The 12,308-nt window shown below is 44.5% G+C and overlaps 1 protein-coding gene across 1 annotated transcript in view; it reads left to right on the top strand.

Annotated features, from left to right (window-relative positions):
• The window catches only part of LOC149327854 (protein tyrosine phosphatase domain-containing protein 1-like), a 92,594-nt gene that overhangs the window by 71,667 nt on the left and 8,619 nt on the right, over positions 1 to 12,308 (top strand). The window contains exons 5-9 of the mRNA XM_089562411.1: positions 2,936 to 2,957; positions 4,338 to 4,622; positions 6,393 to 6,431; positions 6,962 to 7,061; positions 8,364 to 8,473. Of these exons, the coding sequence (XP_089418537.1) occupies positions 2,936 to 2,957; positions 4,338 to 4,622; positions 6,393 to 6,431; positions 6,962 to 7,061; positions 8,364 to 8,473 (556 nt within the window). The remainder of the gene's footprint in view (positions 1 to 2,935; positions 2,958 to 4,337; positions 4,623 to 6,392; positions 6,432 to 6,961; positions 7,062 to 8,363; positions 8,474 to 12,308) is intronic.

Here is a 12,308-nt window from a genome sequence, read left to right as displayed (position 1 = left end):
GAAGACGCGAGGTTCGTAAAATGAGGCCTCCGAACGTCTCAGTGTAAACAATCATGGATTAAGTTAAACAAAGAGGAGGAGATTATGCAGGAAGAGAAGTCAAGGTAACTGTTTTCACCGCTGGGCACCTTAAACACACCAGGAGGGAAGCGATGAAGGAGAATACAAGACGGTCGAAAGAACCGGATATGACATTCACAGATAGGTAAATTAAAGCGGAAAGACGAGGCAGTTCCATTGTCTTGGTTTTTATTTATTTACCATCATGCCCACAGCGCCATTGTCTGGCATTACAGTGGGGGGGGGGGGGGGGGGGTTGAAGAAAAAGTACACAAATTGCACCTCATGCAGGTGGTTATAAAAAAAAGATAACAATGAGATAGAAAGAACATGGAATTATTTTCTTCCATGCTGTGACATTTTTTATGTGACAGCATGGCAGAAAATGAATCATTTGATAGTATGGACACTACTTCCTCAGGCAGCTTGTTCAATTCCGAAACCGTTTTGGGGAAAAAAGACATTTTAAAAAGGTCAGTCCGGCATCTGTATTCTTTAACTTTAAGTGGATGATCTCTTCGTAAAGACACGAATTCAGGGTTGGCTATATATTTGGTTCTGTCTATTCCAGTTCTAGAATGAAATATATTATAAATAATTTTAAACGCAGAACTTTCCTACGTTTTTGAAGGGAGTCCCAAGCCAAAGATTTTTTCGCGTTCGTTACACTAAAATATCGCCCATAGTTATTGAAATCAAAACGAACAGCCAAATTCTGAACTCTTTCTAGCTTTTGAACGTCAAGAAAGGATTTCGGATCCCAGACTGTGCAAGCATACTCAAGTATGCTTCTAACATTTGTGTTATACAGCAGTTCTTTAGTCTTTAAAGAGAAAAGTTTGGCATTACGTCGCAGGAAGCCTAAAACACGACAGGCTTTGGCAGTGAAAACAGTCGTACAGCCACTCCTGAGGCTCGCAGTCGATGTTACTACATGCAAGGGCCGAACGAGGAATTAGTGTCGAGCCGACGATCGACAACAAAGGCAGCTGCTTCTGGCCGCGCACTCGATTCATCTGCGCGGGACCGCGTAGAGCATCCCGCTTTCGGTCGTGCACGAGTTCCCGGGGAGATGAGGAGGACGAAGGAAGGAGGAGAGATGGGAGACGATCTCTCGTCGAGAGGCGCTCGTTATAAGTCCGACGGGATACGCGACCTTAATGGACTCGGTATTATACACGCGGCCCTTCTCGGCAGCAGAGCACAATACAGTGGTGAGGAACACGTCTTGACTTTGCGGGTCGGGTAAAGAAGGGCGAACATTTTAAAGAGGCTGCGCTACGTGCAGACAGCCGCTTCTCTCGGTTTATTGAGAGAGAGATAAAAGTAATGCTGCGAATTCTCACCATCTTTTTGACTGGATGCGCTGTTGAAGGGAACAGAAAAGAATGGTGTACACAGCGAAACAAGCACAGAATTCTCTATTACTAGAGGCTTTATTCAGAAAGCTCTTTCTTATCGTTGCTCGTGATTAGATCAGGACAGCGAGAATACAGCAAATTAAAAAATAGACGTTTTATTTCAGACATTCCCACTTGAAAAATGTTGCATGATTCAATAGCCTAATACAGGCTTTGTCATACAACTGTCATACAATTTGAATACTATTATAAGACATTTGTATGACAGGTGTATGATTTTGTAAGAACGTAAGGCATTCATATGACATATGTAGGATAATTATATGACATTTGTATGAAAAACACGTATGGGGTTATTGCATCATACAAGATTTTTTCCCTAGGTTTTTTTTTTAATTTTGTGAATTGCACCACGTCCTTGTTCTTGTGCAGCTACATCGTGCACACAGCGCAAGGGTGCAATTGTAGACAAAATTTTCTTTTGCTTTCATGATGGAGATGGGAATAGCTTAATCCGAAATAGAATGAAAGTTGGAAACTGATGTCTGACAGAATTCTGCTTCCTTCATAACTGGAGACGTACCTTTCCTGATATTGTGTCATGAATATGATAACTACGTAGATTAGTTGACCAAAATGCAGCATCGTCTAGGTACGTACAGAACACAGGAGCATATTGCGTTCTGAACAGAAACTCTACATGTCGTGTTTTGCTTCTCGTAAACGCCAGACAGTATCACAAGTTCCAAAAATACGAACGAAACATCGACTACTATCTTGCACTTAATCGCGTCTTTTACAGAACTTGTTCGCTTTGCTTGTTGATGCTATATAAACAACCTGCAGCCCTTTGGCTGCGTTGGGGCAAAAAAAAAAAAGCTCTTTGTCAAGACAGTGAGAAATCTGTAACAATCGCATTTCTTGCATGCAATGTACGTCGCGCTCAACATGAGCTGCAACACACGAGCTGTGACAGGAGGTCATTTCATAAAGCAGTGTGAGCCCAGTGCTGCTGGAAATGTGTGCACACAGCCGCTGGTGCGAAGAACCAAATAGACTCAATGTTTGTGTAATTCGGGTGATCTGTGTAAAGGCGCATTATTTTTCTATACACTTTAAACACAAATACGCCTATATGGTAGTAAAAAGAGAGCAAGCTGTTCTCTTTTCACTCCTTTTTTGTTTAGAGTGTAAAGTGAAGACAGCTTGTTCACTCCGAACGCTTTGCAAATTCATATTGAGCCCGATACTTATAAGCCAGCTGATTCGCTTGGCCTAAAAGGTAGCACCAGGTGAAAGACCCAAGAAATATAACATTGCAGCAGGTTTTGAGACATTTTGATTTTTACTGTTGCAATGTTCCTGTGCTCATGTGAAGTGAGCCTTCAAGCATGTCTTCAAGCGGTTTCGTGCCAAAAAAGTGCCTACCGCTTCTCCTTTCATGGCGCTCATTTGTGTGTTCTTCGTCTGCGTCTCATTCCCAAACATGCAAACGCTTGACGGAACGCCTGCAGTCTTCTTCTACAATTTTGGCTGGTAAGTAATAAACAGACTAGTTGGGCTAGCTCGTACGCACTGGCGGACATTCATCTTAGCTAATGGCAAAAAAAGATAGAATAATACCTTGTGAATGAAGGAGCTGTAGCTACATGATAAAACATTAGTCAGTGTTGCAGCGAAGGCACTTTAATCTCAACTAATGATGTGTTACCCTTTATGTATCATAGCTTATTGCAATGAGACGCTATCTGGTAACCGTTATTGTTGCATATTGGCTTATTACGGCGATGATTGTGTTCTCTTGTTATAATTACTGATAGTGTACAGGCTTCTTTTTTGATGCTGGTGTAGTCTGGGCTGTTCAAGTCTCTGCATTTAAATAAGTGTAGAGGCCGCCCAGACAATGGCTTCCAACTATTTAGCGCAATATAGCGAGATAAGCAAGCTAGTTATAGACTAAACCATTAGCGCATAAGACGGAGACGAAGTGACGAAACACAAGCTAGCGCTTCTCTTGTGTTTCTTCATTTTGTCTTCTTCGCATTCGGTGGAGGTTTACAGCCTATTTTCAGGATGTCGCGGTCAACAGCCCTTGCGATGCCACATTAGCAGGATCAAAGCGCTTGACCGTGACTTCATGACAACGGGTCGACGCTATTGCTTGAGGAACCTGTTTCGAGGGCATTTGACGCCTCAGTCTTGAGTTGTACCCGTTTGTGAACTGTATTGTAGCTTTTCCTTGTACTTTCCTTAAACAGGTACCCAGAGAAACGTTATATCCCCTTCAGTCACAGTGTATACAAATATGTACGAAACTTGTTTTGTGTCGGCTTCTGTTACTGCTGGGGAATAATGTTCTTAATATGGATGTAGCTTATGTTTTGAACAACCTGGATAAACCACGTAGAACTATGGTAAGCCGTTTTCAGGCCATTTTCAAGCCGAACTCTTCGGCGTTGCCCGGAAGCGCCAGTGTGGCTCCGAAACATGTGTATCCATTCGCTTGCTGTGCATATATTATCGTCGTGAACATCGGCAAAATGAACGAAATTTTTTACGTAACGATTTCTGCTGACAGAAGCGACTGAAAACAAACGTTATTCGCATTCTGAAAACAATGCTGAGTTGCGACGAGGGAAACAAATCCGGTAAAAATTCCGCGATTGATTATCAGGGAGGGTTGAAGCTTTTGTTGGCAAAAATGTAATTTTAAAAGTTTGCTCCCCCAGGGTCATAATTCGTAACTGAAGGGGCTACACTAAACTGTGCTGTAGCGTCTCCTTTTTCGGGTCTTGTGTTTCTTCGGCGCTCGCTGAGTTGGTAAGCAGGGCTTCGAAGACACTCAAGGAAAAGTGTTCTAAGCGGTGCGTTCATGAAGTGATCATCGAACTGCGCATGCGCACACGTTCCCTGCAGGCGCGACTACGGCACCCCCAGCAGCCTGGCGCTGCTGGACATGGTGAAGGTGATGTCGTTCGCCCTGACCGAGGGCAAGGTGGCCGTGCACTGTCACGCGGGCCTGGGCCGCACGGGGGTGCTGGTGGCTAGCTACCTGGTGTTCGCGCTGCGCTGCCGCCCAAACGACGCTGTGCGATTCGTGCGCCTCAAGCGACGGGGATCGGTTCAGACGCAGAGCCAGATCGACTGTGTCCAGAAGTTCGCCCAGTTCGTGCTGCCTCTTCTGGTCGTCTACCCCATCGTGTGAGTGGGTCAGGAAGCCTCCGATGAATACTGGCACAACACAGGGTGGCCAGGAAGTCTTAGGAATTGCACACAACCAGGGAACGGGTGACAGAAATTGATGTTGCATACAGGTGCGGATGACATTAGAGGGAACACTGTGAATAAATGCAAGTTGACCTGTATCGACTAGTTGCTGTCACTACAAATGGAGCTTTTGTAAGCTATAAAAGGACAAAAATAAAATGCGAGCGGGTACAGCAGCCGCAGGCGACTTGCACAAGCCAACTGTGTTGATGTGAAGGGCTTTATTTTGTTTCTAGATTTCTGAGATTAGGCCACACCGCAGTGCATTTCCTGCTAGGAATCAAGGAATCCTATGAACTGCAGACGCCATTATCAACCCCACAAGTATGAATAATTTAAAAATAAATACGTCTCTCGCTGCCCAAAGGACGTCAGCGGAACCGCAAAAAATCGAGCACTTGAATTTTAAAGAGTAGAAAAATTGGTTGTAGCTCTCCTCAGTGTCCTTAAAGAGGGTACATTTAGCTCGCGCTCAAATGCAAAGTTTACTGAACTACCTGCATCAAAAATTTAAAAGGCATTAAAAGGGCTAAGTTCTTCGCAGCGCATAAACTACTGAGAGAGAAGAAGGAGTGTGCTTCTCATTCATATCAGCGGAGAAATCATTCAACCTATGCTAATTAGGTGTTTCAATAAAAAATTGGTCTATAAACTTTGTATTGACTTCCTGTAGACTACTTTGCATTCCTAGAGATACTTCCCTTTTTTCTATTCATTATGTACAGACTGTATACACAAAAGCCTTCTAAAAGCGTATTACCATAAATCTACAGATTGTCCTCGTATCGCCTACAGACTTGTCTACAGGATTTCTCCATAGATAGTCTATAGACTTTGTGATAAAAGTCTATGAACCGCCTGTAGACTGTCTAAAGAAGTTATTGTAAGGGTTCGCTACCGTGATGCTGCAGCATCAGGACAAGATTCAAAATGCTAATGCTGTTACGCATTGTTTCTCGACTGCGTATTGAGACATCGATGCTGATCCGGCTGATGAAAATACGCTTCTCAAGAGTCTTACGGTAGCGATACGACTGATGCTAGCTGGCATGTGAAAACGAAAGGAGGAGAAATGTGTTCTGGTCACAGGCAATGGTCACTTTTCAAATTGGCCTTGTAGCGTCTGTATACGCGTGGTTCTGGAAGTAGTTGCTCAGTTCATTCTGTGCTCTTCAGTGCAACTTTGGATACGCAACCTCTATTAATCCGAGATAAGTGGTACACTGATGCAAGGTGTCGATCCTTTTCCTCCAGGCAAAGTAACGCCACGTCCTGTAACCATCAAGTCTTATCGCCGATCTGCCTCAGCCCTTATAAAAGTGATCTGCATACCTTCTATAAACTTCTTATAGACTCCATTTCCTTCCTATTGATATATCCTGTTGTCTTTTTATAGTCTATGTACTGCCTATAGACGAATGTCTGCTAAAGGTGCATGACCGTAAATCTATAGACTGTCTAGAGACATTGTACAGAATTTTTAACGCTTGTAGAGTACCCTCTAGGATTTGGCTATGCAAAGTCTATAGAGTTTATAGACAAAAGTCTGTGTAAAGCCTAAAAATTGCCTTAATAAATTTTTGTACGGGAGCACCTTACTGGGGCGTACTAATCGAAACCAACCTTATTGATCTTCCATGTCCATTACGTGTAGTACATGTTAGTTTCTAAACTGACTCACACGGTTCTTTCTTTCTTGCGCAGGTACACAAGTAGAAAGCCTAGCAAAGCTGACAAGTACAGGTAGGTTAGTGTTCGAAGTGCGTTTTATGCTATTTCCTTCCGTAGAAAACACCAGACGTCGCCACTGCTGCAGACAGCAGACAGAGAATTCTCAGTCTGTCGACTTGCGTCAACTGCACAGAATGACGTCCGTAATCTGAATTAAAATATTTTTGTAGAAATAGCAGAACAATGGACGTCTCCCGACCTACGTCATCAGAGTACATGCTTCTGGTCCGATGGGCAAAACATACCGCGTATCGAGGAAACTATAATTAGGAGTAGAAAGGTGGCGGGGGAGTGCGCCACTAGCAAAACCGGTTCAGAAACGAAAGTAGACGGTTTTTCCCATTGGACAACGCCTCTTTGACGTCACGTTGTTTGCACAAGGAAGAGGTGTATTGATGATCAATTTAATTGATCAAAGAAATTCTGTAAGTCGAATAGCTCACTCGGGGAATACGTGAACAATAATGATTTTGAATATATATCTCACTGAGGGATCCGTCGTGCTGCAACGTATTAAGTACCTTTTACCGTCCTTTTTGCAGACCAGCCAAGGCTACCGACTTCACTCTCATACAGTACATAACAAAGCAGCGAAAAGTCATGCATGGTACCGAGGCCAGGCATCTCAGGTACATTCCAAAGGTAAGCAGCCTTTCCACATCAGTTATCAATGGCTGAGCATTCTGGCACGTGTCTTATATGCAAGAGGAGGCTCATGTGAAGTGAATGTAGCAATAATTAACAGGCCCACTGAAGTCAAGGAAACCGACGGTAGTTGGCTTCACATGACTGCTAATCACGACGTTTCCTATTGTTGGTGTCGCTCAGTTTCTTCTCAACACTCGGTTTGCTCCGTTTGTGTGCCACCTTATGACGGAGCATGGGCAACTTGATTGATTGATTCGTTCATTCATTAATCAACCATTGTGGACGTATAAGAGCTGCATAGTCAGCTATGAGGCGCGTCATACTGGAGGACTTCGGTATCATATCGACCACCTGGTGTTCTTTAACGTGCACATACATCGTACAGCACTCGGATGTTTTAACATTTCGATCTCACCAATATGCGGCCACCACAACTGAGTTCGAACACTGTATCTTGTTCTGTGCAGCCAAAAGTCATAACTACTGAACCATCGCACTGTATAGATAGAAAATTTGAACGAGCATGCGCGCGCAAGTTCCGTTTCTATTTTTGCATATACGGCGCAATGTGAAAGTCACCTTCTAGCAACACTAAGGCGCAATGTACAACGCAGAAGGGACATTACGCACGCCTCCTTAACGTGCACAGACATCGCACAGCACTCGGGTGTATTACCACTTCGATCTCACCAATATGTGGCCGCCACAACTGAGTTTGAACACTGTATCTTGTTCTGTGCAGCCGAAAGTCATAACTACTGAACCATAGTAGTGGATAGATACAAAACTTGACCGAGCATGCGCGCGCAAGTTCCGTTTCTATTTTTGCATATGCGGCGCATTGTGAAAGTCACCATCTAACAACACTATAAGGCGCAATGTACAACGCAGAAGGAAAATTAGGCACGCCAGCAAGACAGGAGCTGTAAGCGGGCGTCCAGGTTTGCCAAATTACGCAGGCCTTCACAGTGTACTTTTCTGCCTGCACATAGCCGCTAACTGTATTCGTTTTTTTTTAAAGGAAAGTTCTAAATAAGTAACTCGTTCTATGTGGCACTTGTGCGACTTGTTCTTGTTTAGGATAGCGAAATGGTCAATTCCTTCTTGTTAATCTTACCGCACTTGCATCATCGTAGTCTGTCCCTCAGCAAAAGAGCGATGATCAAAGCAGCGTAAATAATAGATGGTTCACTTATCCTGCTTTTCTTATTTATCGTTATCCTTGTACACCAAGCATTTCGGATGAATCTCGAATTGTGCATGTGTTTACTCTATCACCGCATTCACATTCCGCAGATCCTGTACGTCCTGTGCGAGAGGCTACTCAGGTTGAGCCAGTCCAAGGGTACACTCGGTACCAGCAGCATTAAGAGCTCATCGAGCAGCAGCATCAGCAGCCGGAGCAGGTGGAGTCGATTTTTCCCCTTTGCGACCCGACAGGGAAATCTTCATGCATTTCAGCAGCGATTTAAAAAAAGTGTCATAACAGCCCTTGGCGGCAGATTTTGAAGAGTATACGGTCGCATGTATGTGTTCTTCGAATTACTTAGACAAACAGATGTGTAGACAGGGTGCATACTTCAGGCGTTTAACCAGGCTCCAATCAAAATGTGAGCACGGGGCATCAACAGAACACACGTGTTTTGTGATTTTTACGTTCATCTATGGTGAACAACTAGTGTAATGTACAGTTGTACGTAAATGGCCTCACGAACTTCCCATTCACCGAGTGATCTAAAATCGACGTTGCTCTACACAATCAAGGAGTAACGTCACGAATAGTTGCGTTAGTTCTGGATCCCAGTCATTCGCGCCTAACAGAACTACACCATTCGTTACAGTAGAGCAAATGCGCTAATTTGGACTGTCCTTGTGTTAGCTAAGGCTACTCCAACATGTAAATAATATAGTACGCTCTGTGTAGATTCTGTTTTGTTTACGCTCGAGAGCCGAAAACGTTCTAGTACGTTTTCATTTCTTTGCTTAAAGGGTCAGTCTACTGAATTTTATCGACCATATTTTCTTTGCGGCAACCGATAGCTCTTTACTCAAATTACCGTTTAGCCAGCTGTGGTGCCAAGGAGTGCGGTAGAACATTTTAAAATAGAATTTATTAATGTGGGAACACATCTGTATGAGATGGTAGTCTCATCTGGCAACCACCTGGATTTCCGCCGCGCGGCGACAAATATGGCGGCGCCCGTCGAAGCCGGACCTCTCGCTTCGGACTGAATTCTCGTTGTTGCTGCCTTTTTCAGTGCGTTCAGTGGCCATAAATGGGGCGCCTGTCTTTCGCTTCGTCTCATCTCGCCTATAAGAAAACGTATAAGTGATAAATTTGCTTTATTTTAATAATTAGAGTGACGATTCTGCCGCTCCTAGGCTTAAGTGTAGAGTCGGTTTGTTTACAGCAATGGTTCCCGTCCTGACGACCAGATGGCGCCACTATAGGCTGAGTTTATTTTTGCGTCTCTGCTAGCATACGCTGAACTAAAAGTGGGAATGTGCCTGCGTTTTGCGTACGTGTAACTATAAATATTCATGTGATTTACAGAAAAAGCGAGCGGTACGCCTTCTACAGTTTACTAGAACAAAACGTGCGTTTCTCTGACATTGGGGCATACAAATGGTACGTAGTATATTCACTTATGCTTCTACAAAAAAAGACTACCACTTTCTTGAACAAAATGAACGTTTGGGGTCGCCACCATGCTTTTTTACGCGACTTTTAACGCCGAAATAAAATATAAATTCCTGCCTAAACCGGGCGCAGACCCCTCGTTATTGATGTTATAGGGTGCCAAGTACCAGAATATGCCATTATTTATACACTCATCTCGGTGAGTGGACTGACCCTTTAAGATCAAGCAAAATTAATGGATGGAAATACTGGATGCGCGTGACCTTCTTAACTGTGGTGTCATTACTCTCTGCACTCTTGACCTCGACCAGTGCAACCCCGTTAGTTATTTAGAATGCCTAAGATTGCCCCTCCCCTTAAACAGTCACTTGAACTGCTCATTAAGGCTTGTTCATTAGCACTCTTAGCTAGAATCGCTAGTTTGAAACTTAAGACGGTTACAAACCTCCGCAATTCATACCGTTGTCACACGGGAACTTTCGACTCTAATTGAGCTCGATCTGCATTGAGGTTTTCGAGCAGCATCGAAGCATCCATTGCTACACGGGCGTTTTGAATGTTCTCAGAGAAGTTGTCTTCATATGCGTAGGTTGGTGCCAAATGTACCACTGACAACCATAGCACGCTAATGTCCGCTGAGACTGGACAGGCAAGGCCAGTGGTGTCCTGCCAGTGGCTTCCCTACGCGGACATACTTTTGTCAATTTAGCGAGAAGACTCAGCGGAAGCGGTTGCAGGGTCAACCGACTAACATGGGGGCGCTATGTGTTTTTACCAACGGCAGAGCCTGACGTAGGGATTATTTAAAGATATACCTTTGTGTAGCAGGCATGGCGCACTAAAGGCGGTCTTATGTTTTAATGAATTTGTGCGTCAACATTTGTGATTTTACATTCTTTTATTTTCAATGACCAGTGCGAGTAAGACTGTCAACGCGTGCTTTCTATCTTGCTTGAAACCTCAAGAGCGCCTGAGGAATAGTGATCGAGCCAAGCGGAATCGGTCTCGACTGCGCTTGAAAGTGTGCGGCGACCTTTGATGTGCACCGAATTCGATGAGCCTTGACACTGTGAGGATCGAAACTGCCCTTGTTTGTTTTTATTGCGAAAGCAATATGGCACTAGCTTTTGAGCCTTCAGCGTCGTCCCGGCGGTTTCACGTTTGACCTTTAGCTTGACCTCTGTTGTGGCGTTCATTGATGCGCTCTGACATAGACAGCGTTGTAGACTGCGTTGATTTGGAGGAAAGGAAAGGCGCCTTACCAACTCTGTGGTTTAGTGGACACCTCAATAGCACTTTAAGCTAATTCCGTCGTTCCGTGCAGCACTCAGGCTTTTGCCTTTCACTACTGTAGTCGCTAAACTTGCCCTTAATTTGCTTTCGCAACCTTCCGGGCTTAACCAAGCTAAGCCTCTGCCAATTTTTTTCTTGTTTTATTGGGGTTTAACGTCCCAAAGCGACTGAGGCTATGAGGGACGCCGTAGTGAAGGGCTCCGGAAATTTAGACCACCTGCGGTTCTTTAACGTGCACTGACACCGCACAGTACACGGGCCTCTAGAATTTCGCCTGCATAGAAATTCGGCCACCGCGGATCGAACCCGCGTCTTTCGGGCCAGCAGCCGAGCGCCGTAACCACTGAGCCTCCGCGCTTGGAAAACTGCCCTTGTGACAAGGGCATTAGACGAAGAACATTTAAGAGGCTCACACACCAGCGTTAACTTTTCTGAATGCGTGAAGCATTAGAGGGCCCATGAAGGCAGAAATCGACCGTCGAGTGAGGCCGCGTCGATAGTGGAGAGAAGGAAAGAACTAGCGAAGAAAAGAGAACGCGTGCTTGGGGGGAGGGGAGGCGGCCGGGCCGAATGCGGTGGGAGAGGAGCGAAGAAGACTGAGTGCGGCAGCGGGAGCTAGTGCCATATGTGCTTTCGGCGTGTCTAAAGGCGTCTGTCGCGGACGTGATGGATCTTGCTCAAAGAGTGTGGCTGTTAGTGTGGGTTAAAATGGATATATAGAGGGTGTCTGAATAAATGAACCTCGCGTGTGCTATGAAATCACGTTATGCTCATGCATTTTCGTCGAATCGATCCATCGATCCCCCCCCCCCCCCCCATTTTTTCCCCCTTGGCATGTACAGACGGTGACTAGTGAAACCCCAGAAGGCCGGGTTTTTTACTCAAAGGCTGTGACACATAAAAAGCTCGAGGCACAATTGTGATCACATCATCCATCTAAGTTCTCTGGAGGGCAAATACCTGTATTAATCAATGAATAACCCCTGTCCTGCGCCATATCTCCCCGCAAACTGCAAGACCACATTTGACATCATGAGAATACGAACCCCCCCCCCCCCTCTAGTGATGCAAAACCATCGGATCGATAGTATCGATAGTTTTTTTGAAACTATCGATAGTGTAAAAAGCTATCGATAGCCTACTATCGAAATTAATACTATCGATAGTAGAATCGATAGTATTAATTTCGATAGTAATAATATCGATAGTGTTACTATCGATAGCAGAATCAATAGTATTACTATTCATAATGTTGCTATCGATAGTATTACTCGCGATAGTACCACTATCGGTAGTATTGCTCGGGA

Source organism: Amblyomma mixtum, chromosome 10, assembly GCF_055824585.1.
Source record: "Amblyomma mixtum isolate Tamu chromosome 10, ASM5582458v1, whole genome shotgun sequence".
NCBI classification, from domain to species: domain Eukaryota; kingdom Metazoa; phylum Arthropoda; class Arachnida; order Ixodida; family Ixodidae; genus Amblyomma; species Amblyomma mixtum.
This window is presented reverse-complemented; position numbering and strand designations above follow the sequence as displayed.